Source organism: Pongo pygmaeus, chromosome 20, assembly GCF_028885625.2.
Source record: "Pongo pygmaeus isolate AG05252 chromosome 20, NHGRI_mPonPyg2-v2.0_pri, whole genome shotgun sequence".
NCBI classification, from domain to species: domain Eukaryota; kingdom Metazoa; phylum Chordata; class Mammalia; order Primates; family Hominidae; genus Pongo; species Pongo pygmaeus.
Genome location: NC_072393.2, coordinates 43,831,835 through 43,854,740, shown reverse-complemented (window position 1 = coordinate 43,854,740; position 22,906 = coordinate 43,831,835). Strand labels below are relative to the sequence as shown.

The 22,906-nt window shown below is 53.7% G+C and overlaps 2 protein-coding genes and 1 long non-coding RNA gene across 14 annotated transcripts in view; 1 reads left to right on the top strand and 2 right to left on the bottom strand.

Annotated features, from left to right (window-relative positions):
- The window catches only part of KCNK6 (potassium two pore domain channel subfamily K member 6), a 14,285-nt gene extending 5,751 nt beyond the window's left edge, over window positions 1-8,534 (bottom strand). Inside the window, exon 1 of one of the 2 annotated variants that reach the window (XM_054462576.2) lies at window positions 7,832-8,534. In XM_054462576.2, coding sequence (XP_054318551.1) covers window positions 7,832-8,153 — 322 coding nt within the window. In that variant the 5' untranslated portion in view covers window positions 8,154-8,534. The remainder of the gene's footprint in view (window positions 1-7,831) is intronic. The other variant, XM_063657669.1, reaches the window with a different exon arrangement.
- On the top strand, window positions 6,610-22,906 carry YIF1B (Yip1 interacting factor homolog B, membrane trafficking protein). Of its 11 annotated transcripts, none has more exons than XM_063657665.1 (10): window positions 12,060-12,183; window positions 15,191-15,303; window positions 15,633-15,752; window positions 18,784-19,022; window positions 19,099-19,203; window positions 19,369-19,447; window positions 19,577-19,634; window positions 20,653-20,808; window positions 20,884-20,977; window positions 22,512-22,906. In XM_063657665.1, the coding sequence occupies exons 2-10, from the start codon at window positions 15,279-15,281 to the stop codon at window positions 22,665-22,667; spliced, it is 1,032 nt and encodes a 343-aa protein (XP_063513735.1). In that variant the 5' UTR covers window positions 12,060-12,183; window positions 15,191-15,278; the 3' UTR covers window positions 22,668-22,906. The 11 variants fall into 11 exon arrangements, with proteins under 11 accessions (XP_063513738.1, XP_054318545.2, XP_054318546.2 ...); XM_063657664.1 differs by having other exon boundaries at window positions 12,099-12,192; XM_063657666.1 differs by lacking the exon at window positions 15,633-15,752 and having other exon boundaries at window positions 12,099-12,192.
- Window positions 8,655-15,028, bottom strand: LOC134738818 (uncharacterized). Its single transcript, XR_010124925.1, has 3 exons — window positions 14,943-15,028; window positions 11,974-12,262; window positions 8,655-8,962 (listed from the first exon to the last, which is right to left on the bottom strand). It is a non-coding gene; the product is annotated as an uncharacterized LOC134738818 (long non-coding RNA).

Below are 22,906 nucleotides of genomic sequence, written 5' to 3'. Positions count from 1 at the left end.
CACATTCCCTCCTGTCCCAGGTGATGGCACCTCTGTCCTTCGACACTCAGGCCAAGAGCCTTGCCTTCATCCCTGACGCCCTCGTCACTCATGCCACACTCCATCTGTCAGTGAAGCCTATTATCTCAACCTTCAAATAGGCCCAAAACCCACTTACTTCTCCCCCACCCAGTCCCATGGCCCCCACCCTGGTCCTGTCCACCACAGCAGCCTCCTCCCGGGTCTCCCTTCCCCAACCCCAGCCCCTACAGTCTGTTCAGCCAGCAGAGCCTGCCAACACCTGAGTTCAGTCATGCCCCTCCCCTGCCCAGAGCCCCTCTGTGGCCCCACCTCACTCAGGTAAAAGGAAAGAGTCGTCATCATGACCCATGAAGCCCCACAGGGTCCACCAGGGCAGCACGCTCCCACCCCAGGGCCATTGCGCCGGTTGTTCCTTCCCCAAAGAATGCTCCTCTCTGTCCTCTCCAGGTCTTCTTCATCAAATGTCACCTTCTCAGTGAGGCCTTCCCTTGACCACCCTAAATGGTAACATCTTCTTACCCAACGCTTTTTTTTCCCATAGCACTTAACACCTTCTAGCATGCTCTGTGGTTTACCGTCTTCTCATAGGCTGCCAGTTCAGCAAAGCAGGAGGTTCTGCGTGTTTCATCACTGCTGTGGGCACTTGATCAGTACTTCTCAAAACAAAGAATGAAGGGTGCAGGCTCTTGCCTGGCTCTGGGCCTCAGCTTGCCCTATTCTAAAATGGGTGAAACAATGGGCCAGGCGTGGTGGCTCACGTCTGTAATCCCAGCAATTTGGGAAGCCGAGAGAGCAGGTCACCTGAGGTCAGGAATTCGAGACCAGCCTGGCCAACATGGTGAAACTCTGTCTCTACCAAAAAGTACAAAAATTAGCCGGGCATGGTAGTGTATGCCTGTAATCCCAGCTACTTGGGGGCTGAGGTGGGAGAATCGCTTGAAGCCAGGAGGCAGAGGTGGCAGTGAGCCAAGATTGCACCGTTGTGCCCCAGCCTGGGTGACAGAGTGAGATCCTGTCTCAAAAAAAATAAAAATGTAAAATGGGTGCGACAAGCCCCCGTGGGCTCCCAAAGGACCGTGGGAACACAATAAGCTCGGTGTGGGTATGAATTCTGTAAACAGAAATATGATCAAGGGGAATTGAGGTGTTGGTGGGACTGACTCACTTTGGCAAAGTGTAATTTATTAATTTTTTTTTTTTTGAGACAGAGTTTTGCTCTTATTGCTCAGGCTGGAGTGCAATGGCGCGATCTCAGCTCAACACAACCTCCGTCTCCCAGGTTCAAGCGATTCTCCTGCCTCAGCCTCCTGAGTAGCTGGGATTACAGGCATGCGCCACCACACCAGGCTGATTTTTGTATTTTTAGTAGAGACGGGGTTTCTCCATGTTGGTAAGGCTGGTCTTGAACTCCTGACCTCAGGTGATCTGCCCGCCTTGGCCTCCCAAAGTGGTGGGATTACAGGCATGAGCCACCCCACCCAGCCAGCAAAGTGTAATTTAAAATCTCTTTTTATTTTCCAATTAAATCAAACCAAAGTTCAGAGATCTGACTAGGTTGGTGAGGGGCCTGGTTTATCTTGTCCAAAGACGACAGATGCGGCCCTCGATCATCATCACGAAGCATGGATACATGGGGCACTTGAGGAGGTGTCACCTGTGCCTGTCTTCCACGTGAAAGGATCCTGGTTTTGTTTTTGTTTTTGTTTTCATTTTTTGAGATGGAGTCTCACTTTGTTGCCTAGGCTGGAGTGCAGTGGTGCAATCTGAGCTCACTGCAGCCTCTGCCTCCCAGGTTCCAGCAATTCTCCTGCCTCAGCCTCCCAAGTAGCTGGGACTACAGGCAGGCGCCACCACGCTTGGCTAATTTTGTATTTTTAGTATTTTAGTGTTGGCTAGGCTGATCTCAAACTCCTGACCTCAGGTGATCCGCCTGCCTCGGCCTCCCAAAGTGCTAGGATTACAGGTGTGAGCCACCACGTCCGGCCCCGTTTTTTTATATACTCAAAAGAACCTAAAGTAGGGTGTCGAAGGGATATCTGTATCTGTATACCCATGTTCATAACAGCATTATTCACAATAACTAAACCTCCGAAGCAACACATTTCCATCTACAGATTAATGAATAAGTAAAATGTGGTTTATACAGACATTGAGATGTTATATAGCCTTAAAAAGGAAGGAAATGCTGACACATGGTACAACAGGGATAAACCTTAACGACATTATGCTCAGTGAAACAAGCCAGTCATGAAAGGACAGACACTGTATTACTCTATACAAAGTAGTTAGTCAACTTCAGAGACAGAAAGTAGAATGGTGGTTGCCAGGGGCTAGGGGAAGGGGCAAATGGGGAGTTACGGTTTAATGGGTATAGAATTTCAGTTCTGCAAGATGAGAAGAGTTCCAGAGGCTGGGCGCCGGGGCTCACGCCTGTAATCCCAACACTTTGGGAGGCTGAGGTGGGGGGATTGCTTGAGCCTAGGAATTTAAGACCAGCCAGGGCAGCATGGTGAAACCCTGTCTCTACGAAAAATTAAAAAATTAGCCGGGCATGGTGGTGTGCACCTGTAGTCCCACCTACTCGGAAGGCTGAGGTAGAGAATCACCTGAGCCTGGGAAGGTTGAGGCTACAGTGAGCCGTGATGGCACCACTGCACTCCAGCCTGGGCGACAGATTGAGACCCTGTCTCAGGAGAAAAAAAGAAAAAAGGTTTAGAGGCTGGGTAAAGTGGCTCACGCCTGTAATCCCAGCACTTTGGGAGGCCTAGGCGGGCAGATTATGAGGTCAGGAGTTGAAGACCAGCCTGACCAATATGGTGAAACTCCATCTCTACTAAAAATGCAAAAATTAGCCGGGCATGAGGCAGAAGAATCACTTGAACCCGGGAGCTGGAGGTTGCAGTGAGCCGAGATTGTGCCACTGCATTCCAGCCTGGGTGACAGAGCAAGACTCTGTCTCAAAAAAAAAAAAAGTTTTAGAGATGGATGGTGGAGAGTGATTTGAGTTGAGCAATAACTCCATCTCCCACATGGCATGGCCACCCTCGTATCTATTAAAAAAAAAAAAAGATGAAAGTGATGATGGTAACAATATGAATGTACTTAATGTCACAGAACTGTACCCTTAAAAATGACTAAGATGATACATTTTATGTTATGTGTATTTTACTATAATAAAAAACTTGGGAAAAGAAATGATCCCAGCTGGGCATGGTGGTTCACACCTGTAACTCCAGCCCTCTAGGAGGCTGAGGTGGGAGGATCACTTGAGCCCAGGAATTTGAGACCAGCCTGGGTGACATAGGAAGACCCTATCTCTACTTTAAAAAATAATAACAATAATAATAATTTTAAAAGGCTCCCCCTGGGTTTTTAGCTGGATACATGGCCTTTTGGAATCAGGACATTCCCTCCTCCCTTGCAGAGCCAGGTGTGGTTCTGTGACTAATCTCTGGCCAATGAGGTATTCATGAAAGAGTCAGGCAACTTCCAGGAAGGGTCCCTAAGGAGCGAGGGATGCCAGTCTCCCTTCTTTCCTCCCTCCTCTTGCTGGCTGGAGCACAGACATGGAGGCTGGAGCTACACAGCCATCTTGGACCATTAGGCGACCTTGGGAATGGAAGTTGCGCAGAGGAGTTAGGCAGGAACACCAGGGTTTTGCTGAGAAGGAGCCTAGGTCTCTGACCATGCAGTACCACTTGGACTGACTACCTGGAATGTGAACAAGAAATACACTTCTTATTTAAGCAACTGTAATTTGAGGTGTATCACGTATGACCCCAGCCCTCATTAATACAAGGGTTTTTGATGGGGAAACTCCAACAGCCTGGCAGGTTTGCAAATGACATGAAATCCTTATAAATAGGCCGGGTGAGGTGGCTTATTCCTATAATCCCAGCACTTTGGGAGGCCAAAGTGGGAGGATTACTTGAGCCCAGGAGTTCGACACCAGCCTGGGTAACATAGCAAGATCCTATCTCTATAAAAAAATAATAATAATAATAAAAGAGAAATCTTTATAAATAGATAAATCATAGAGTTTGAAAAGCATGGGGCCTGTGAGCCTCAAGTTACCATTTCAAAGAAAAGAGTCCAAAACAGTGTTTTGCCATTTACTCCCTGCATGACTTTGGCCAGATAACTTCTCCCCTCTGAGCCTCAGTTCCCGCTCTGCAAAAATGGGCTCGTAAGCAATCACTTCCTGGCTGGGCAAGGTGGCTCACACCTGTAATTCCAGCACTTTGGGAGGCCAAGGCAGGAGAACCGCTTGAGCCTAGGAGGAGTTCGAGACCAGCCTGAGCAACATAGGGAGACCACCTTCTACATAAAATAAAAAATAAAAAAATTAGCTGGGCGCAGTGGCGTGCACCTGTGGTTCCAACTACTCAGGAGGCTGAGGTGGGAGGATCACTTAAGCCGAGGAGGTCAAGGCTGCAGTGAGCTATGACTGCGCCACTGCACTCTAGCCTGGGTGACAGAGCAAGACCCTGTCTCAAAAACAACAAACAATCCCTTCCTCAAATGTGGTAGTAATCCTACTAGGCTGGGATAGGACATAGCGCCTAGCAAGAGCGTGGAAAGAGTTACAAGGATTGTAATGCTCACTTCCTCTCTCCGATTCCCAGTTCCGGGTAGGACTACCCGCTTCCTCCTGCCTCAAGTACAGCAAGGCTGCCCGGATCAATTCCAGGGCCAAGATTTGGGCCTATGACCAAACGAGGGGCATTGTGGGAAGAAGTCTCTCTGAATCACGTTTAATTGGTTTTCCATTTCTCCAGATGCATTCAAGGCTTCACCCACAATGAAAACAGTCAACATTAACTCAATAAACATCAGTTATTACCAGCACTTCGCACGGACAAAGACTCCCTCCTTGACCACACTTCAGTCTGACTCCTGAGTCCTTAAGTAGGCCCAGTTTTAGCAAGAATCCTACAAGCCACCCGCCCCGATATCTGATCAAATTCCTCATCCACCACTCTTTTTTGTTTGTTTGTTTTGAGACAGAGTCTTGCTCTTACGCCCAGGCTGGAGTGCAGAGGCGAGATCTCGGCTCACTGCAACCTCTGCCTCCCGGGTTCAAGTGATCCTCCTGCCTCAGCCTCCCAAGTAGCTGGGATTACAGCCACGCACTATCATGCCTGGCTAATTTTTGTATTTTTAGTAGAGATGGGGTTTCGCCATGTTGGCCAGGCTGGTCTCGAACTCCTGACCTCAGGTGATCCGCCCGCCTCAGCCTCCCAAAGTGCTGGGATTACAGGGGTGAGCCACCTCACCCGGCCTGTTTTTTGTTTTTTTGAGACGGAGTCTCGCTCTGTTGCCCTGGCTGGAGTGCAGTGGCACGATCTCAGCTTATTGCAACCTCCGCCTCCCAGGTTCAAGTGATTCTCCTGCCTCAGCCTCCTGAGTAGCTGGAATTATAGGCGTCTGCCACAACGCTCGGTTGATTTTTGTATTTTTAGTGTACGGGGTTTCACCATGTTGGTCAGGCTGGTCTCGAACCCCTAAACTCAGGTGATCTGCCCACCTCGGCCCTCCAAAGTGCTGGGATTACAGGTGTAAGCCACTGCGCCTGGCCCTCGTCCAGCCCCTCTCAATATCTAAGTCCTTGGCCTGTCTTTAGCAAGAATCTTGTTAAGCTGAGTTTAGCAAGAATCCCCCTACCCAAATGTCTCTCCTCTTAGTATTCTTCCATCCACTGACTCCCCTATTCTACTTGTTAGCCATGAAACTCCAGCTGCGTTTGCTATATTCACAGTTGAGTTCAGTCTCTCTGGCCTTTGCAATGGTCCCTCCTCTACCACAATAACTTTCCATTTTTAACAAGTGTTAGCATATTTTTTTCTTTTACAACACACACAGCACCCTTCTTCCAAGTAGTGTGGTGTGTTGGCTAGCAGCATGGGACTCTAGAGCCTGATGGCCTTGACTAAATCTCCACTCTATGCCGTCTTTGCTGTGTGACCTTGGGAAAGTTACCCAACTTCTCTAGGCTTCGGTTTCCATGGCCAAAAATATAGAGCCTATAAAGGTGCCTGCCTCACAAGGCTGTTGTGATGATTAAGTGAGCTAAAGCATGCATTGGCAAGTCCTCTGTCAGGCTACTGCTATTACAGGGAAATGGGGAGTGTTATTATCTCCATTTTAGCAATGGGGGAGGACACTGAAGCCTGGCAATGAGCCGCGGCTGAGCAGGGATGTAGCCAGGCTGTGCCTGACGTGTGTCTGGCTTCCCTCATCTGCCCTGCCAGGGATGACTTCTTAGAAGCCAGGATCTGGGAAGAGGCAGGAGGTGCGCACATGACTCAGGGAAGCTCAGAAGCAGGTCAGCCCGCCCTGGCAGCGTGGGCAGACCTAGGGGAGGTCAGCTAACGAGAAGTCACCCAGCTCTGCTGCCAGGGGACCAAAAGCAAAAGCTGCCCCCATTGCTGGCCGGGAGGGGGAGTTAGGAGTCAGGGCTAACCCTGCACTCAACAAATCCCCAACAAAGAAACAAAGAGGAGGTCTGGGAGCTGAGAAGGGGCTGGGGGAGCAGCAGAGCCCGGCAACAAAGAGATTTCCCAAGTCTGGCTTCTCAGGGCTTCCCAAAACTTGGGATCCCTCCACGGTGGGTCCTTTTGACACATCCCTAGCTGGGGCTGCTGAATTGGGAGTCCCAGGTCCAGAGGGAACAGGTGGTGTCCCTATTGGGAGGAAAACTCTGCACTGAGAGTGACCCCATATAGGGGAGATGTCAAGATGGGGTGGGGTGCCTAGGGATGGGTTTTGTGTCTGGGGTCAGAGTTGCCTGCTGGGGAGTCTGGGGCCAGGAGAGGGACGAGGGTCTGGAGCACAGGCCTAGGTCCAGAGGGCCAGGAGTCCCAGATGGGGGTGCCAGGTCCTTGCTGAGGAATCTCTGTTGGGAGGGAGGTCTTTAGTGAGGACACCCTGAGAGGTCTGGAGATTTAGGGTCCTCGCTAAGGCGCTGGGTCAGGAGGAGGTTGAGATGGGGTTTCTCCCGGAGGGTGGGGGGGGTTCCCAGAAGGACATATCTGGAGGGTCAGGAGACATGGCAAGGGTGGCAGGCCCAGACAAGAGATAAAGTCAGGGGTCTGTTGAGGTCTGGGTCCAGAGGGGGCAAGGATCTCCCTTGGAGGGTGGCAGGTCCTGGGTCCTTGCTGGAGTCCTAGGCTTAGAGGGGGCTGGACAGACCCGGGTCACCGAGAGGATTAAGACCGGGGAATGCAGTCCCAGTGCAGTGGCTCACGCCTGTAATGCCAGCACTTTGGGAGGGTGAGGCGGGCTGATCACCTGAGGTCAGGAGTTCGGGACCAGCCTGGCCAACGTGGTAAAACTCCGTCTCCACTAAAAATACAAAAATTAGCCAGGCATGGTGGTATGTGCCTGTAATCCCAGCTACTCGGCAGGCTGAAGCAGGAGAATAGCTTGAAACCGGGAGGCAGAGGCTGCAGTGATCCGAGATCATGCCACTGCACTCCAGCCTGGGCGACAGAGTGAGCCCTGTCTCAAAAAAAGAAAAAGAAAAAAAAAAAAAAAGACCGAGGAACGGGGTCCCAGCTGGTCTCTGCAAAGGTACTCTGAGGGGAGCTGGGTGTTTCCTACTTAGCAGGAAGGGCTCGGACTTGGGCTCCCCGAGCAGAGCAGATGTAATGAGCCTGGGTCCCGGGTCCTCACTGGGGTCTTTTCGGGAGATCCGAAGCCCAGAGGGGATTGGGATAAGGGTATTCGTGAGGGCCCCGGGGTCCCCAGGGGGTAAGGATGAAGTGGGGATCCCGGGTCCTCGCCGCCTTGCGGTGCAGCGCTTACGTACCCACGGTGGTGACCAGCGTGCTGGCGAAGAAGAGAGCAGAGGCGAAGTCCCAGGCGGGGTCCGAGGCGTTGGCGGACCCCGAAGCGTTAGCAAGCACAACGCGCCCCAGCCGTCCGGCCGCCAGCACTCGCTCCACGAAGGCGTCCAGGGCGGGGGCAGCCACACACGGGCTGCGCTGAAGCAGCTGCGCCCGCAGCGTCTCCAGCTCGGCTCGGAGCCGGGCTTCGTGCGGCCCCTCCAGCCGCGCCACCAACAGTGCGCCCAGCACCAGGTACGCGGCGTACGCGGCCACGGCGCCCGCCAGGAGTGCGCCCCTCCGCATGGCACCCGCCGGGACCCCGCGAGCCCTGGGTGGCCCTGCTGACGTGGCCCCCGCCTCCGGACCTTCTGGCACCTAGTTTCAGTTCCGCGAGTGCTAGAGGCGCGGCAGCAGATGCCCCAAGAGGAAGAGGAAAAAGGGGAGGTGGGGGGCGGCGACGGAGGAATGCCCCGCCTCCGGGAAACTGAGGCACGCCCAACCGCCAGGTGTTAGTTCAGAGAGGGTGTAGCCCAGTGCTCCAGACCCAGGAGACCAACGGGATGGAAAAGGTGGAGGTAGTCCTCTCTTCCCCTCATTCCTTCCTTCTCGTCCTCCTGGAAGGCTGGTTCCCTATGTTAGAGGAATCTGAACTTTCCTCTCTGCTCGCAGGCCGAGGTGTCGCCCCCGCATCGCGCACAGCAGCTAAGGTTGTGCACTGCATCAGGGCGCGCGGCTGAGAGAGCAAGGGGCAAACTGAAATCTAATTCTCACTCCATTCGCCAAGTTGTGCGCCTCGGAGTGGCAACAGCGGACACCACAGGGTCAGGTGTCCCCTATGCCCGTGTGGACAGAGTGGGGATCCTTAGCTACTCACCAAAGCTTTGTTCGACGCCCACTTTGTGTCGACCTCTCGCTGGATGATCCTGGAGACTCAGTAATGATGAGACCGTCCTGTGCCATGCATTCATGGGGCTCCCAATCTAACTGGGAGACTGTCACAAGAGTGACCCACGCCTGTTGTCCCAGCTACTCGGGAGGCTGAAGTCGGAGGATTGCTTGAGCCCAGGAGTTCGAGGCTGCAGTGAGCTATGCTTGGGAGAGAGACCCTATCTCTAAAAAAAAGAAAAAAGACAGCCCAGAGTGGTCAGGGCTGTGATGAGGGAAGCAAGGGTACAGTGATCAAGCCTGGAATCAGGGAGCCCTAGAGGGCCCTGGGAGTCCAGAGGAAGCAACCAACCCTGCCTAGGGAGGTTGAGACAGCTTCCTGAGGAAGGGGTTAGCTGAGCTGAAGCATGAAGGATGAATGGAAACAAGCCAGGCAGAATCACAAATACACGCCTCTATTTAAGAGGAAATTTTTCCTTCTGCGCCCCTCCTGTAAGTCTCTCCACTTCTGCCTCCAGCCAGAACTCAGCGCCTTCCTGACAGCCTTTTGGAGGGCAGCCCAGAGTCCTAACCCCATCCGACTGGCAGAGGAGCGGGGCTTGGGGCTCAGCTCAGACATGCCCCAGCTGGTTCTATTAAAGAGCTGGCAGATCACGGGGCAGAGCCCAACTTGGGGTTGACAATCCAGAAGCAGAGGCACCTGATAATAGAATCAGTAACACAGTAGGTGCCAGTGATTGAAGGCTTACACTCTGCCAGGCCCTGTGGACACCTGAACTTGCACTGGATTCTCAACCCCCTGCCCCAGTATAATTCCCACTAAACAGATGAGAAAATTTAGGCTTAAAAATGAAGTAATCATTTGAGACCAGCTTGGGCAACATGGCAAAACCCCATCTCGACAAAAAATACAAAAATTAGCCAAGTGTGGTGGCATGCGTCTGTAGTCCCAGCTACTCGGGAGGCTGAGGCAGGAGGATCGATTGAGCCCAGGAATTAGAGGCTGCAATGAGTTATGATCGCACCGCTGCACTCCAGTATGGGTGATAGAGTAGACCCTGCCTCAAAAAAATAAAAAGTAATAGTCACACAACTGGTAAGGGGTGAACATGAGGCCAGCAAGAAGCCAACAAACTTGCTTTTTTTTGAGACAAGAGTCTCGCTCTGTCTCCCAGGCTGGAGCGCAATGGCACAATCTCAGCTCGCTGCAACCTCTGCCTCCTGGATTCAAGCAATTCTCCTGCCTCAGCCTCCCAAGTAGCTGGAATTATAGGTGCCTGCCACAACACCCAGCTAATTTTTGTATTTTAAGTAGAGACAGGGTTTCGCCATGTTGGCCAGGATGGTCTTGAACTGACCTCAGGTGATGTGCCCACCTTGGCCTCCCAAAGTGCTGGGATTACAGGCGTGATCCGCCACACCTGGCAGTACGTGCTTTATTAATTATATATATATATATAAAAGGCTGGGCATGGTGGCTCATGCCTGTAATCTCAGTGCTTTGGGAGGCCAAGGCAGGTGGATCGCCTGAGGTCAGGAGTTTGAGACCAGCCTGGCTAACATGGCAAAACCCCATCTCTACTAAAAATACAAAAAATTAGCCAGGTATGATGGCACGCGCCTGTAATCCCAGCTATCGGGAGGCTGAAGCAGGAGAATCGCTTGAATCCAGGAGGCAAAGGCTTCAGTGAGCCGAGATCGCATCACTGCACTCCAGCCTGGGTGACAGAGCAAGACTCCATCTCAAAAAACAAACAAACAAACAAAAAAGCAATAATAAAAAAAAATTTACAGAAGAGATGTATCTGGAGCAATCAGAGCAAGAGAGGGCTGAGGATGAGGAGAAAATGGTGTTGGAGCCCAGCAGACAGAGGCTAAATCAGAGGTGAAGAAGAATGCAGGCATTTCAGTCACAAAAAGGAACCACAGTGGAGCCAGGACTCATCACTGAGAAACCAGGAGCAGCCCTTAAGGTCTCCAAAAAGACAACGTCTCAGAGGAGGAAGGGGAAGCCACAGCGATAGGGTCACTTGCTGACATCCTTCCGGATGCGCTATCGCTGGGCAGAAGTAACTTCCACCACTATGTTTTCCTGAGATAAGTCGGGGAGTCTGAGAGGGAAAGAAAGGGGGAGACTGAGGGTCAGAGAGAGGAGAGACTAAGGACGCTAGGTCGGCAGGGCTCTTCACTTGCAGGCGCGCCTGTGTGCTGTGAGTTGCTGGGGGTTGTAGAATGCTTTTGGTGGACAAAGGGAACCAGGTTGCAATGTGAGAACATTTTTATGAATTTCTGGGAAACTGCCTTAAGATCTCTTCCAAGAGAGACAACTGGTTCTTCTCACCTAACTTGTTGGGTTTCCTTTTCTCACTCTAAATATTCACTTTAAGGCTGGGCACTGTGGCTTATGTCTGTAATCCTAATGCTTTAGGAGGATGGCTTGAGCCCAGGAATTTGAGACCAGCCTGGGGCAACATAGCAAGATCCTGTTTTGACAAAAAATTTAAAAATTAGCTGGGCGTGGTGGTGCATGCCCGTGGTCCCAGTTACTGGGGAGGCTGAGGCAGGAGGATCACTTAAGCTCAGGGGGTCCGAGGCAGCCTGGAAAACAGAGGAAGACCCTGTCCCAATATAAATAAATATTTACTTTAATACCTAAGGAATGTCAAAAATTGTATAAGCCCCTACAACTCCAATTAGCCCCTCAGGAACACAAATGTTTCTTTTTTCCCTGCTCCACAGCCTTTTCTGGCTCTCCAGTGCTCTCAATGACCCAAATTGAACGCCTGTCTGTAGAGAACTGCATTTCCCATCGATCTTTTCGCTCGATATTTACATTTTAAAAAATGTTTTGTAGCGATGGAGCTCTCGCTGTTGCCCAGGCTGGTCTCGAACTCCTGGGCTCAAGCGATCCTCAGCCTTCCAAAGTGCTGAGATTACAGGCGTTAAGCCACTGAGCCTGACTAAATTAAAAAAAAAAAAAAAATTGTAGGGATGGGGCGGGGCGAGGTCACTATGTTGCTCAGGCTAGTCTCGAACTCCTGGGCTGAAGCAATCCTCCCGCCTCGGCCTCCCAAAGTGCTGGAGTTAGGGGCGCGAGCCCCGGCAAGGGGCAGACGCTCATTTTCTATCGTGGCAGACACCGCCTCCTCGTGGGATTGGTCCCGGCCCCGCCCTCCTGCCACTCAGGCCCTGACTCGCTTTACAGCATGAGCCCAGTAGCCCAGTCTCCGCCTCTTACGTAAGGCACCGCCCACTCGTCCAGGCCTCCGTTGGGGGGCGGGGGGCGCCGAGGCCTTCCCTCAATCCTGACGTCCATTGGCTGTCTCTTCGCCGGCGGGCGTGGGTACGGGAGCCGGGCGGGCACGCTCCGAACCGCGGCTTAGGCGGCGGCGGCGGCGAAGGATGCACCCGGCAGGCTTGGCGGCGGCGGCGGGGACGCCCCGGCTGCGTAAGTGGCGTACGTGGCCGGCGGAGGAGATCGGGCGGGCGGGGGCGTGGCGGGGCGGCCGCGTCGGTTGGCGAGGTCACTGCAGGTCAGAGGTCACGAGATCAAGGATCTGGAACCCCGAGGTGCGCACAGCGCTGGGATGCCAGGTTCGGGTAGGAGGCTCCTTGGGGGGCGATTCTTTAGGAAATTCCTTTAGAAGAAAACAACTTGGGACAGGATAGCATGCGATATGCAGAGAAATGCCACTTTCATTCATTTGCAGTTAGCGATCCGCCCTTCCCTGCTGCCCACCGTTCCGTGGCTCCCCAGTACCCGCCTGCTGTCGCCCACACCCTTAGGACAGCTTCGTGGCCCCCCGTGAGCGGAGAGGGCCATGCCTACCGCTCATTTAAGAAGCGAACCTGTATTGTGCTATTGGCCCCCTTTTCCTGTCTCTTCATCTCCGTGAGTGTGCTGTGTGTTTCATTTATTCATTCAACCTAACTCGCCTCAACTCCCATGTGTCAGACCCTGTGCTGGGATGGAGATGTTGTGAGAGCTCTGAGGAGGCACGTGACCCAGCCTAGGGGTGGCAGTGAAGCTTCCTGTAAGAGGATACTTCTTTTTCTTTTTTTTTTTGAGACCTAGTTTTGTTCTTGTTGCCAAGGCTGGAGTGCAATGGCGTGATCTCAGGTCACCGCAACCTCCGCCTCCCGGGTTCAAGCGATTCTCCTGCCTCAGCCTCCCAAGTAGCTGGGATTACAGGCGCAGGCCACCACGCCCGGCCAATTTTGAATTTTTAGTATAGACGGGGTTTCTCCATGTTGGTCAAGCTGGTCTCGAACTACCGACCTCAGGTGATCCGCCCGCCTAGGCCTCCCAAAGTGCTGGGATTACAGGCGTGAGCCACCGCGCCCGGCATGGAAGAGGATAATTCTGATCATGAAAAGTTACTCAGGAGAAGGAGATTTGTGGTGAGAGGGCAGGCTGGGCGTGCTGGTTTACACCTATAATCCCAGCACTTTGGGAGGTCGAGGTGGGCGAATCACTTCGGGCCAGGAGTTGGAGACCAGCTTGGGTAACATAGCAAAATCCTATCTCTAATAAAAGTACAAAAAATCAGCCAGGCGTGGTGGCGAGGGCCTGTAATCCCGGCTACTTGGGAGGCTGAGGCTTGAGAATCACTTGAACCCAGGAGGCGGAGGTTGCACTGAGGTGAGATTGCGCCAGCCTGGGCAACAGAGCAAGACTTCGCCTCAAAAAAAAAAAAAAAAAAGACAGGGTGATCCACCTGCCTTGGCCTCCCAAAGTGCTGGGATTACAGGCATGAGTCACGGAGCCCTGCCAACCAGCCTGGCCAACATGGTGAAACCCCGTCTCTATTAAAAATACAAAAAAATTAGGTTGGGCGTGGTGGCTCACACCTATAATCCCAGGATTTTGGGAGGCCGAGGTGGACAGATCATGAGGTCAGGAGTTCGAGACCAGGCTGGCCAATATGGTGAGACCCCGTCTCTACTAAAAATACAAAATTTAGCTGGGCGTGGTGGTGTGCGCCTGTAGTCCCAGCTACTCGGGAGGCTGAGGCAGAAGAATTGCTTGAACCTGGGAGGCGGAGGGTGCAGTGAGCCGAGATTTTGCCACTGCACTCCAGCCTGGGCGACAGAGTGAGACTCCATCTCAAAAAAAAAAAAAAAAATTAGCCGGGTGTGATGGCACGCATCTGTAATTCCAGCTACTCGGGTGGCTGAGGCAGGAGAATCGCTTGAACCCAGGAGGCGGAGGTTGCAGTAAGCCAAGATTGCGCCACTGCGCTCCAGCCTAGGCAACGAGCGAAACAACACCTCAAGAAAAGAAAAAAAAAAGAGAGAAGGAAAGGCATTGGAGGCCTGTGCCAACTAAACAAGTAGACAAATGAATATATATTCAGAAATTATTATGAGTGCTCAGAAGAGCAAAAGAAAGCACCACGTGTTATGAGAAGGAACCAGGCAAGGTTAGTGCGTTACAGTGCGTTACAGTGAGTGAGGAAGGTCTCTGCAAAGGCAGGGGCCTCTGTGCAATATTGGGAGGCACTGATGGAGGGAGGTTGTTCCAGGATGAAAGCTCTGCATATTCAAAAGCCAGTGGGGGCAAGGAGCTTGGCAGAGTTGGGGCCTGAAAGGCCATGTGGCTGGCTGGTGCATGGGATCCCCAGGAGAGGTTGCAAACCATGGTGGTTGGCAGGACTGGGTCATGCAGGGCCTAGCAGGCCTTTGGATTTTTTTCAGAGCACAGTGAATAGTGATCTTAGGCAGAGGATGACGTGGTCTCATTTGCATTTAAAAAGATCACTCTGGGCCAGGTTAGGTGGCTCAGGCCTGTAACCCAGCACTTTGGGAGGCCGAGGCGGGCGGATCACAAGGTCAGGAGATCGAGACCATCCTGGCTAACACGGTGAAACCCCGTCTCTACTAAAAATACAAAAAATTAGCCGGGCGTGGCGGCAGGCACCTGTAGTCCCAATACTTCGGGAGGCTGAGGCAGGAGAATGGTGTGAACCCGGGAGGCGGAGCTTGCAGTGAGCTGAGATCGCGCCACTGCACTCCAGCCTGGGTGACAGTGAGACTCCGTCTCAAAAAAAAAAAAAAAAGATCACTCTGGGTCAGGCACTGGTGGCTCATGCCTGTAATCCCAGCACTTTGGGAGGCCGAGGCAGGCAGATCACTTGAGCTCAGGAGTTCGAGACCAGCCTGCCCAAAATGGTGAAACCCCATCTCTACTAAAAATACAAAAATTACCTGGGCTTGGTGGCGTGCGCCTATAATCCCAGCTACACAGGAGGCTGAGGCAGGAGAATTGCTTGAACCCGGGAGGTGGAGGTTGCAGTGAGCTGAGATCGCGCCATTGCACTCCAGCCTGGGCGACAAGAGCGAGAATCTGTCTAAAAAAAAAGAAGTAGGGGAAAGAAAAGGGAAGTGGGGCTTGCGGAGAGGCTGGGGCCAGTGCTGCTTGCCTTGGAATTGAGGAGAACTGGGTCTGTCTTCAGGCTTCGAATAATTGAAAGGAAGAATTCGAGGCTAGTAGCTGATCAGGAGTGACATGGATGGACTGCTTTCTACGGGGCCAAGGAGTTTATGAGTGTCACAACAGCTTTGCAAGGTGGGACAGTTAACTTCATTGTGTAGACGAGAACACCATGACGTGGATAATTCGATTCCTCTCCCCATTCCCACTGTCATCTGATCACCCATTCCCTGTGCCTGCAATAGTGCCTGGCACATAGTAGGATCTCAGCAGATATTTGCAGGGTAGCATTGGTTATTGATTAGGAGCAGAGGCCCTGGAGGCAGACTGCTGGGTTCAAATCCCGCCCTCCCCATTTTCTCCATCTCAGTACAGAGCACTCCCATTTGCCCCATTACTCAAACCAGGATCTATAGAGACAGTATTGGCTCTTCCCACTTCTTTTTTTTTTTTTTTTTTTTAAGAGGGCCTTGCTGTGTCGCCCAGGCTGGAGTGCAGTGGCGCGATCTTGGCTCACTGCAGCCTTGACATCCCAGGTTCAAGCAGTCCTCTCACCTCAGCCTCTCGAATAGTTGGGACTACAGGTGCGTGCCACCATCCCCTGCCATTTTATATTTTGTAGAGATGGGGTTTCACTATGTTGGCCAGGCTGGTCTCGAACTGAGTTCAAGTGATATGCCTGTCTCAGCCTCGCAAAGTGCTGGGATTATAGGCGTGAGCCACCATGCCCAGCCTCTTCCCACGTTTTTTGTTTGTTTGTTTGTTTGTTTTGAGACAGAGTCTCGCCCTGTAGCCCAGGCCAGAGTGCAGTGGCGCGATCTTGGCTCACTGCAATCTCCGCCTCCCCGGTCCCGGTTCAAGCAATTTTCCTGCCTCAGCCTCTGGAGTAGCTGGGATTACAGGCACGCACCACCATGCCCAGCTCATTTTTGTATTTTTAGTAGAGACAGGGTTTCGCCATGTTGGCCAGGCTGGTCTTGAACTTCTGACCTGGTGATCCACCCACATTGGCCTCCCAAAGTGCTGGGATTATAGGCGTGAGCCACTGCGCCCGGCCTCTTCCCACTTCTTAACACACCTCCTCTGAGCACCCCTCAGCAAGTCCTGTCCCTCCTAGCTCTGATAATGATCCAGAAATAACCCATTCCTCCTTTACACCCCCAGTCCTGTCTGCCATGGTCTCCCACCTGGACCACCCCAGCAGCCTCCTCTCTCCCTTCCCTGCCCACCCGTCATCTGTTCCCCACATGAAGCCACAGGGACCTTTTAAAAACTTCTGAAACCTGGCTCTCTATATGACTGTGGGCAAGGGCCTGAGCCTCGTTAGGGCTTGCTTTTCTCATATGTAAAATGGGGATGATGATAGCATTGGCAAGTGGCAGAAACAGGGTGGTTGTGAAGATGAAATGAGTTCATCCACAGGATTATTGTAATATTCATCAGTCACAGCAGGGCTGGACTCCTGCTCTGCCACTCACTCAGTTTGGCCCTTTGCACAAGTCATTTTAGCTGTCTGGGCCTTGGTTTCCACACCTGTAAATTGGGAGTGGTCATTTATTCTCTCTCTCTTTTTTTTTTTTTGAGACAGGGTCTCACTGTGTTGCCCAGGCTGGAGGGCAGTGGTGCAATCTCGGCTTACTGCAACCTTTGTCTCCCAGGCTTAAGCGATCGTCCCACCTTGGCCTCCCAAGTAGCTGGGGCCATAGGCGTGAACCACCATGCCTAGCTAATCTTTCTATATTTTGTAGAGATGGGGTTTCACCATGTTGCCCAGGCTACCTTTATTCATTGATCAGGTTTTTATCAAGCGCCTACTCTAACCCTGTGCAAGGGGCTGGGGACTCAGCTGTGAACGAGATCAAGATCCCCACCTTGGGGGACTCACAGTCGAGTGGGGGAGACAGTGAACAAAATAAGACAGCCAGCATGTCAGCTGGTGCCGAGTTCTATGGATATCAGTGAAGCAGGGCAGGGGGTGGGGAATGCCACCAAGGGAGGTACGGTTGTAGACAGGATGGCTGGGGAAGGCCTCACTGAACAAAGCCCTTGAGGAGGACAGGAGGGAGCTCTGGGGGAAGAGCATTCCAAGCAGAGGCACAGCTGGTGCAGCAGCCTTGAGGCAGGCACCTTCCTGGTGCATTCAGTGAGCACTGGGAGGCGCAGGTGGCTGGAGCCAAGTCATTAAGGGGGAGCATAGGAGATATGGACAGCGGCCTTGTGTAAAAGGCTTGGTACAGGATTTTGTGCCCAATAGCCCCCGCCTCATACATAGTACTTTTGAGATAATCATCATCATTGATATCTGGATGGACGGATGATAAGTGGATGGGTGGGTGGGTGAATGGATGGTTAGATGGATGGATGATGATGAATGGGTGGATGAATAGGTGGATGGATGGATGGATGGATGGGTAGATGGATGGATGGATGGATGATGGATGGGTGGACAGATGAATGAGTTGGTGGATGGATAGATAGCTTGGTGAGTGGATGGATGGATGGATGGATGGATAGATGGATAGATAGATGAATGCATCAGTGGATGGATAGTTGGCTGGATGGGTGGATGGATGAATGGATGGATGATGGATGGATGGGTGGATAGATGAATGAGTTGGTGGATGGATAGATAGCTTGGTGAGTGGATGGATGGATGGATGGATGGATGGATGAATGGATGGATAGATGAGTACATCAGTGGATGGATAGTTAGCTGGATGGATAGATGAATGGATGGATGGATGGATGGATGAATGGATGGATGATGGATGGATGGGTGGATAGATGAATGAGTTGATGGATGGATAGATAGCTTGGTGAATGGATGGATGGATGGATGGACGGATGGATGGATGGATAGATGGAAAGATAAATGCATCAGTGGATGGATAGTTGGCTAGATAGGTGGGTGGATGGGTGGATGGATGGGTGGGTGGGTGGATGGACAGATGGATGGATGAATGGGTAGGTGGATGGATGGATGGGTGGGTGGGTGGGTGGATGCATCAGTAGATGGATAGTTGGCTAGATGGGTGGTGGATGGATGGATGGATGGATGGGTGGATGGATGAATAGATGTATTGATGGGTGGGTGGGTAGATGGATAGATGGATGGATGGGTGGGTGGATGGATGAGTGGATGGATTGATGGGTGGGAGGGTGGATGGATGGATGGGTGGATGGATGAATGGATGGACAGATGAATGCATCAGTGGATGGATAGTTGGCTAGATGGGTGGGTGGATGGATGGATGGATAGATGGATGGATGGATGAATGGATGGGTGGATGGATGAATGGATGGATGGTTGGATGGATAGATGGATGGATGGTTGGATGGATAGATGGATGGATGGGTGGGTGAGTGGGTGGGTGGGTAGATGAATGGATGCATAGATGAATGTATCAGTGGATGGATAGTTGGCTAGATGGGTGGGTTGGTGGATGAATGGCAGAGCCTGCACCTGCCAGTCCATCTGACATCAAAGCCACTGTCTCTAATGGTGACACCACCCTCCTCTGCAGCAGGAGGCAGAGCTGTGGGATGAATGAGGCTCGCCAGGTCTCCCTTACCTATCCTGGGTCCCCAGCTCCTTCCCACCCTCTTCCCTTGCAGCCTCGAAGCGGAGGATCCCTGTGTCCCAGCCGGGCATGGCCGACCCCCACCAGCTTTTCGATGATACAAGTTCAGCCCAGAGCCGGGGCTATGGGGCCCAGCGGGCACCTGGTGGCCTAGGCTATCCAGCAGCCTCTCCCACGCCCCAGGCAGCCTTCCTGGCTGACCCGGTGTCCAACATGGCCATGGCCTATGGGAGCAGCCTGGCCGCGCAGGGCAAGGAGCTGGTGGATAAGAACGTGAGTGGCGGGGGCTGGTGGGAGTGGGGGGATGCACGGGGCCACAGGGCTTCAGACTTGAGCTCTGCCTCCCCAGATCGACCGCTTCATCCCTATCACCAAGCTCAAGTATTACTTTGCTGTGGACACCATATATGTGGGCAGAAAGCTGGGCCTGCTGTTCTTCCCCTACCTACACCAGGTCAGCACCCCCAGGGGAATGTGGGTCTGCGGTGGGCCTGTGGGGGCTCAGGGGTGGGGGCACGTGCATGGTGGAGCCGGGAGATTCGCCTCGAGGGAGGAGGGCCTGTAGCAGGGTGGGAGGGGCCTGGCTCTGAGGGTCCTGCCCGTCTCCCCATCCCCACAGGACTGGGAGGTGCAGTACCAACAGGACACCCCGGTGGCCCCCCGCTTTGACGTCAATGCCCCGGACCTCTACATTCCAGGTTTCACCCTCCCCCTACCCCGCACCCTCCTCTCTCTTCCAGGCCTGTATGGGGCGGGTGTGTGGGTGCCTGGAGGCCCAGGGCAGTTCTTCCTCTGGTGACCAGTGACTGTGTGTCTGTCTCCCACAGCAATGGCTTTCATCACCTATGTTTTGGTGGCTGGTCTTGCGCTGGGGACCCAGGATAGGTAAGGGAGGCCTGGGACAGGCCGAATAGGGTGGGGTTTGGGAGGCCCATGGTTGGTCAGCAAGGTCTCAGTTCCCCTTTCAGGACAGCCCCACTTTGCTCCTAGTTGGCCCAAGATACAGCCCTCAGGGTCACCATCAGCATCACCGTCGCCTCTTCCCTCTCCTTCCTACCCACGTGCATTGCGTCACCACCCCCTGTGCTGGGTGACCCCTCTCCATCCACCCGTCCTCTTGGCCTCTACTACCAGACCCATCCTCATCCTCGCTCTGTCACCAGCTCCCCACTGCACCCCTACTCCAGCAGCAGCCAGGACGGTCCTGTCTGAGGTGCGGGCCTGGCCCACCCTGCGCCACCCTGCTATCCATGGCTCCCAATCAAGCCCCAGCTCCTCAGCCTGGCACTGCCCCTCCCGCTGCACGCTCCAGTCCATTCCTTTCCTCGGGAGGGCTGGCGCTGTCTCCTGGGGCCTCGTCACATCAACTCCCCTCTGCCCGGGAGCGTGTTCCCCTCCACTACTGCTGAGTACCTGTGTATTCCCGCTGGCTCCATTCCAGTATCACCTCCTCCGGGAAGCCTTCCTGTCCCCCAGGCTAGGTCAGGCCCCTCCTCTTGCTCACATTGCCCTGTTCTTTTCCTTTGTGGCACTGAACACATCTGTCATTAACTGGTGAGGCCCTGGGGATGTGGCAGAGGCCAAGGGCTTTGTCCCTGACCAGCTCCTTCCTCCAGGCCTCAGCTCGGTGTCCCCTCTCCTGGGAAGCCCTCTCTGACACCTGTCTCCTGACAGTCAGCACAGCCCCCTGTGGCTCCAGCCCTGCCCGCTCTGGGTGTCACTGTCTAGGGATAGGTCTGCTGTCCTCTCTGGATGGGATTTCCGTGGGAATAGGATAGCGCGCAGATCCATCTTGGTCACTGCCGGGTGTCCAGCCCTACCCAACACAGAGCTGTCCCCAGATGGGTGCTGGGGGTGGGGGTTCTGAACCAGCCAACCAAGTGGCGGGGCTTTGTGCCTGCAGGTTCTCCCCAGACCTCCTGGGGCTGCAAGCGAGCTCAGCCCTGGCCTGGCTGACCCTGGAGGTGCTGGCCATCCTGCTCAGCCTCTATCTGGTCACTGTCAACACCGACCTCACCACCATCGACCTGGTGGCCTTCTTGGGCTACAAATATGTCGGGTGAGTACCCCCGCCCTTCATGTCAGCCCCAGCCCTTGGGCCTTGTCCTCACACAGCCTCCTCTCCCTCCCCCAGGATGATTGGCGGGGTCCTCATGGGCCTGCTCTTCGGGAAGATTGGCTACTACCTGGTGCTGGGCTGGTGCTGTGTGGCCATCTTTGTGTTCATGGTGAGCTGGGGCTTGGGGCTGGTGAGGCTGAGGGCACAGGTGCCCCGGAGGCATACAAGCAGAGGATGTCAGGTTTGGGGTTCAGACCAGAGATACATTGCTGAACTGAGGAGCCCTGGAGTGGCTGCCTGGCCTGGGGGGTCAGGAGGGCTTCCTGGAAGAGGGGGTATCCTGAGCCCTGGAAGAGGAGATGCCAGCCTAGCTGGGCATGGTGGTGTGTGCCTGTAGTCCCAGCTACTCAGCAGGCTGAGGCAGGAGAATCGCTTGAACCCAGGAGGTGGAGGTTGCAGTGAGCCGAGATCGCACACCTGCGCTCCAGCCTGGGTGACAGAGCGAGACTTCGTCTCAAAAAAAAATAAAAATAAAAAATAAACTCAGCTTCCCCTTTTGTAAAATAGGATGATGATACTTGCACCTCAAGGTGCTGGGAGGATTCACTGTGAGCATGTGAGAAGCAGAGGGCAGACCGTGGTGGCTGGTGGGCCAGGGCAGAGCCTCAGATAAACTTTGACTTAGGTCTCATCATTTAAAAGTTTAGGCCAAGCACATGACTCACATCTGTGATCCCAGCACTTTGGCAGGCTGAGGCAGGAGGATCACTGGAGGCCAGGAGCTTGATACCAGCCTGGACAACATAGCAAGACCCCATCTCTAAAAAAATATAAAAATTAGCCAGGCATAGCAGTATGCACCTGTAGTCCCAGCTACTCAGGAGGCTGAGGTGGGAGGATCACTTGAGTCTGGGAGGTTGAGGCTGCAGTGAGCTGAGATCATACCACTGCAGTCAAACCTGGTGGACAGGGTGAGACCCTGACTTTTTTGTGTGTGTGTGTGTGTGAGACACAGAGTGTCACTCTGTCACGAGGCTGGAGTGCAGTGGCGGGATCTCAGCTCACTGCAACCTCCGCCTCCTGGGTTCAGGAGCGATTCTCCTGCCTCAGCCTCCTGAGTATCAGGGATTACAGGCACACACCACCACGCCCAGCTAATTTTTGTATTTTTAGTAGAGACGGGGTTTCACCGTGTTGGCCAGGATGGTCTCGATCTTCTGACCTCGTGATCCGCCCGCATTGGCCTCCCAAAGTGCTGGGATTACAGGTGTGAGCCAACGCGCCAGGCCAGAGACCCTGTCCTTTAATAAAAATAAAGATAGCATTTCTGGCGTGTCTTCAGAAATTGCCATGTGGCCAGCATAAGGTGGGGCAGCAGCCTGGGCCACGTCTCCCACCCCCTCACACTGGGTGTCCACCGGGAAGTCCCCCTTCACCCGCTCGCAGACCTTGACTGGCATTTGAGTGTGGAACCTTCTCATATTTTGCCCACAGGGCCTGGGGAGAAGCAAATCCTCACCATGTTAGGAGGTTTGGGGAAACTGAGGCCCCGGGAGCAGAAACCTGAGGCTGCAGAGGGCCAGGGACTTGTCCCCGGCTGCCTGGGGCTTCTAGGCAGAGGCTGAAAGTATGTCCGGGCTCTCACTTTGGCCCAGAGGGCTCAAGGGTAAATCCCTTGGTTCCTCTCTCCCTTTCCCACCCAGATCCGGACCCTGCGGCTGAAGATCTTGGCAGAGGCAGCAGCTGAGGGGGTCCCGGTGCGTGGGGCCCGGAACCAGCTGCGCATGTACCTGACCATGGCAGTGGCGGCGGCACAGCCTCTGCTCATGTACTGGCTCACCTTCCACCTGGTGCGGTGAGCGCGCCCGCTGAACCTCCCGCTGCTGCTGCTGCTGCTGGGGGCCACTGTGGCCGTCGGACTCATCTCCTGCCTGCAGGCCCCAGGGTCCACCCTGTCTGGCCACAGGCACCGCCTCCATCCCATGTCCCGCCCAGCCCCGCCCCCAACCCAAGGTGCTGAGAGATCTCCAGCTGCACAGGCCACCGCCCCAGGGCGTGGCCGCTGTTACAGAAACAATAAACCCTGATGGGCATGGCG

Bases quoted from the DNA above. Each gene is read 5' to 3' on its own strand.
- YIF1B (XM_063657665.1), top strand. From the start codon at position 15,279: ATGAGTGTCACAACAGCTTTGCAAG. The intron at 15,304-15,632 runs GTGGGACAGTTA...TTTTTTTTTAAG, and splicing joins TGTCACAACAGCTTTGCAAG to AGGGCCTTGCTGTGTCGCCC. The intron at 19,635-20,652 runs GTAAGGGAGGCC...TTGTGCCTGCAG, and splicing joins GCGCTGGGGACCCAGGATAG to GTTCTCCCCAGACCTCCTGG.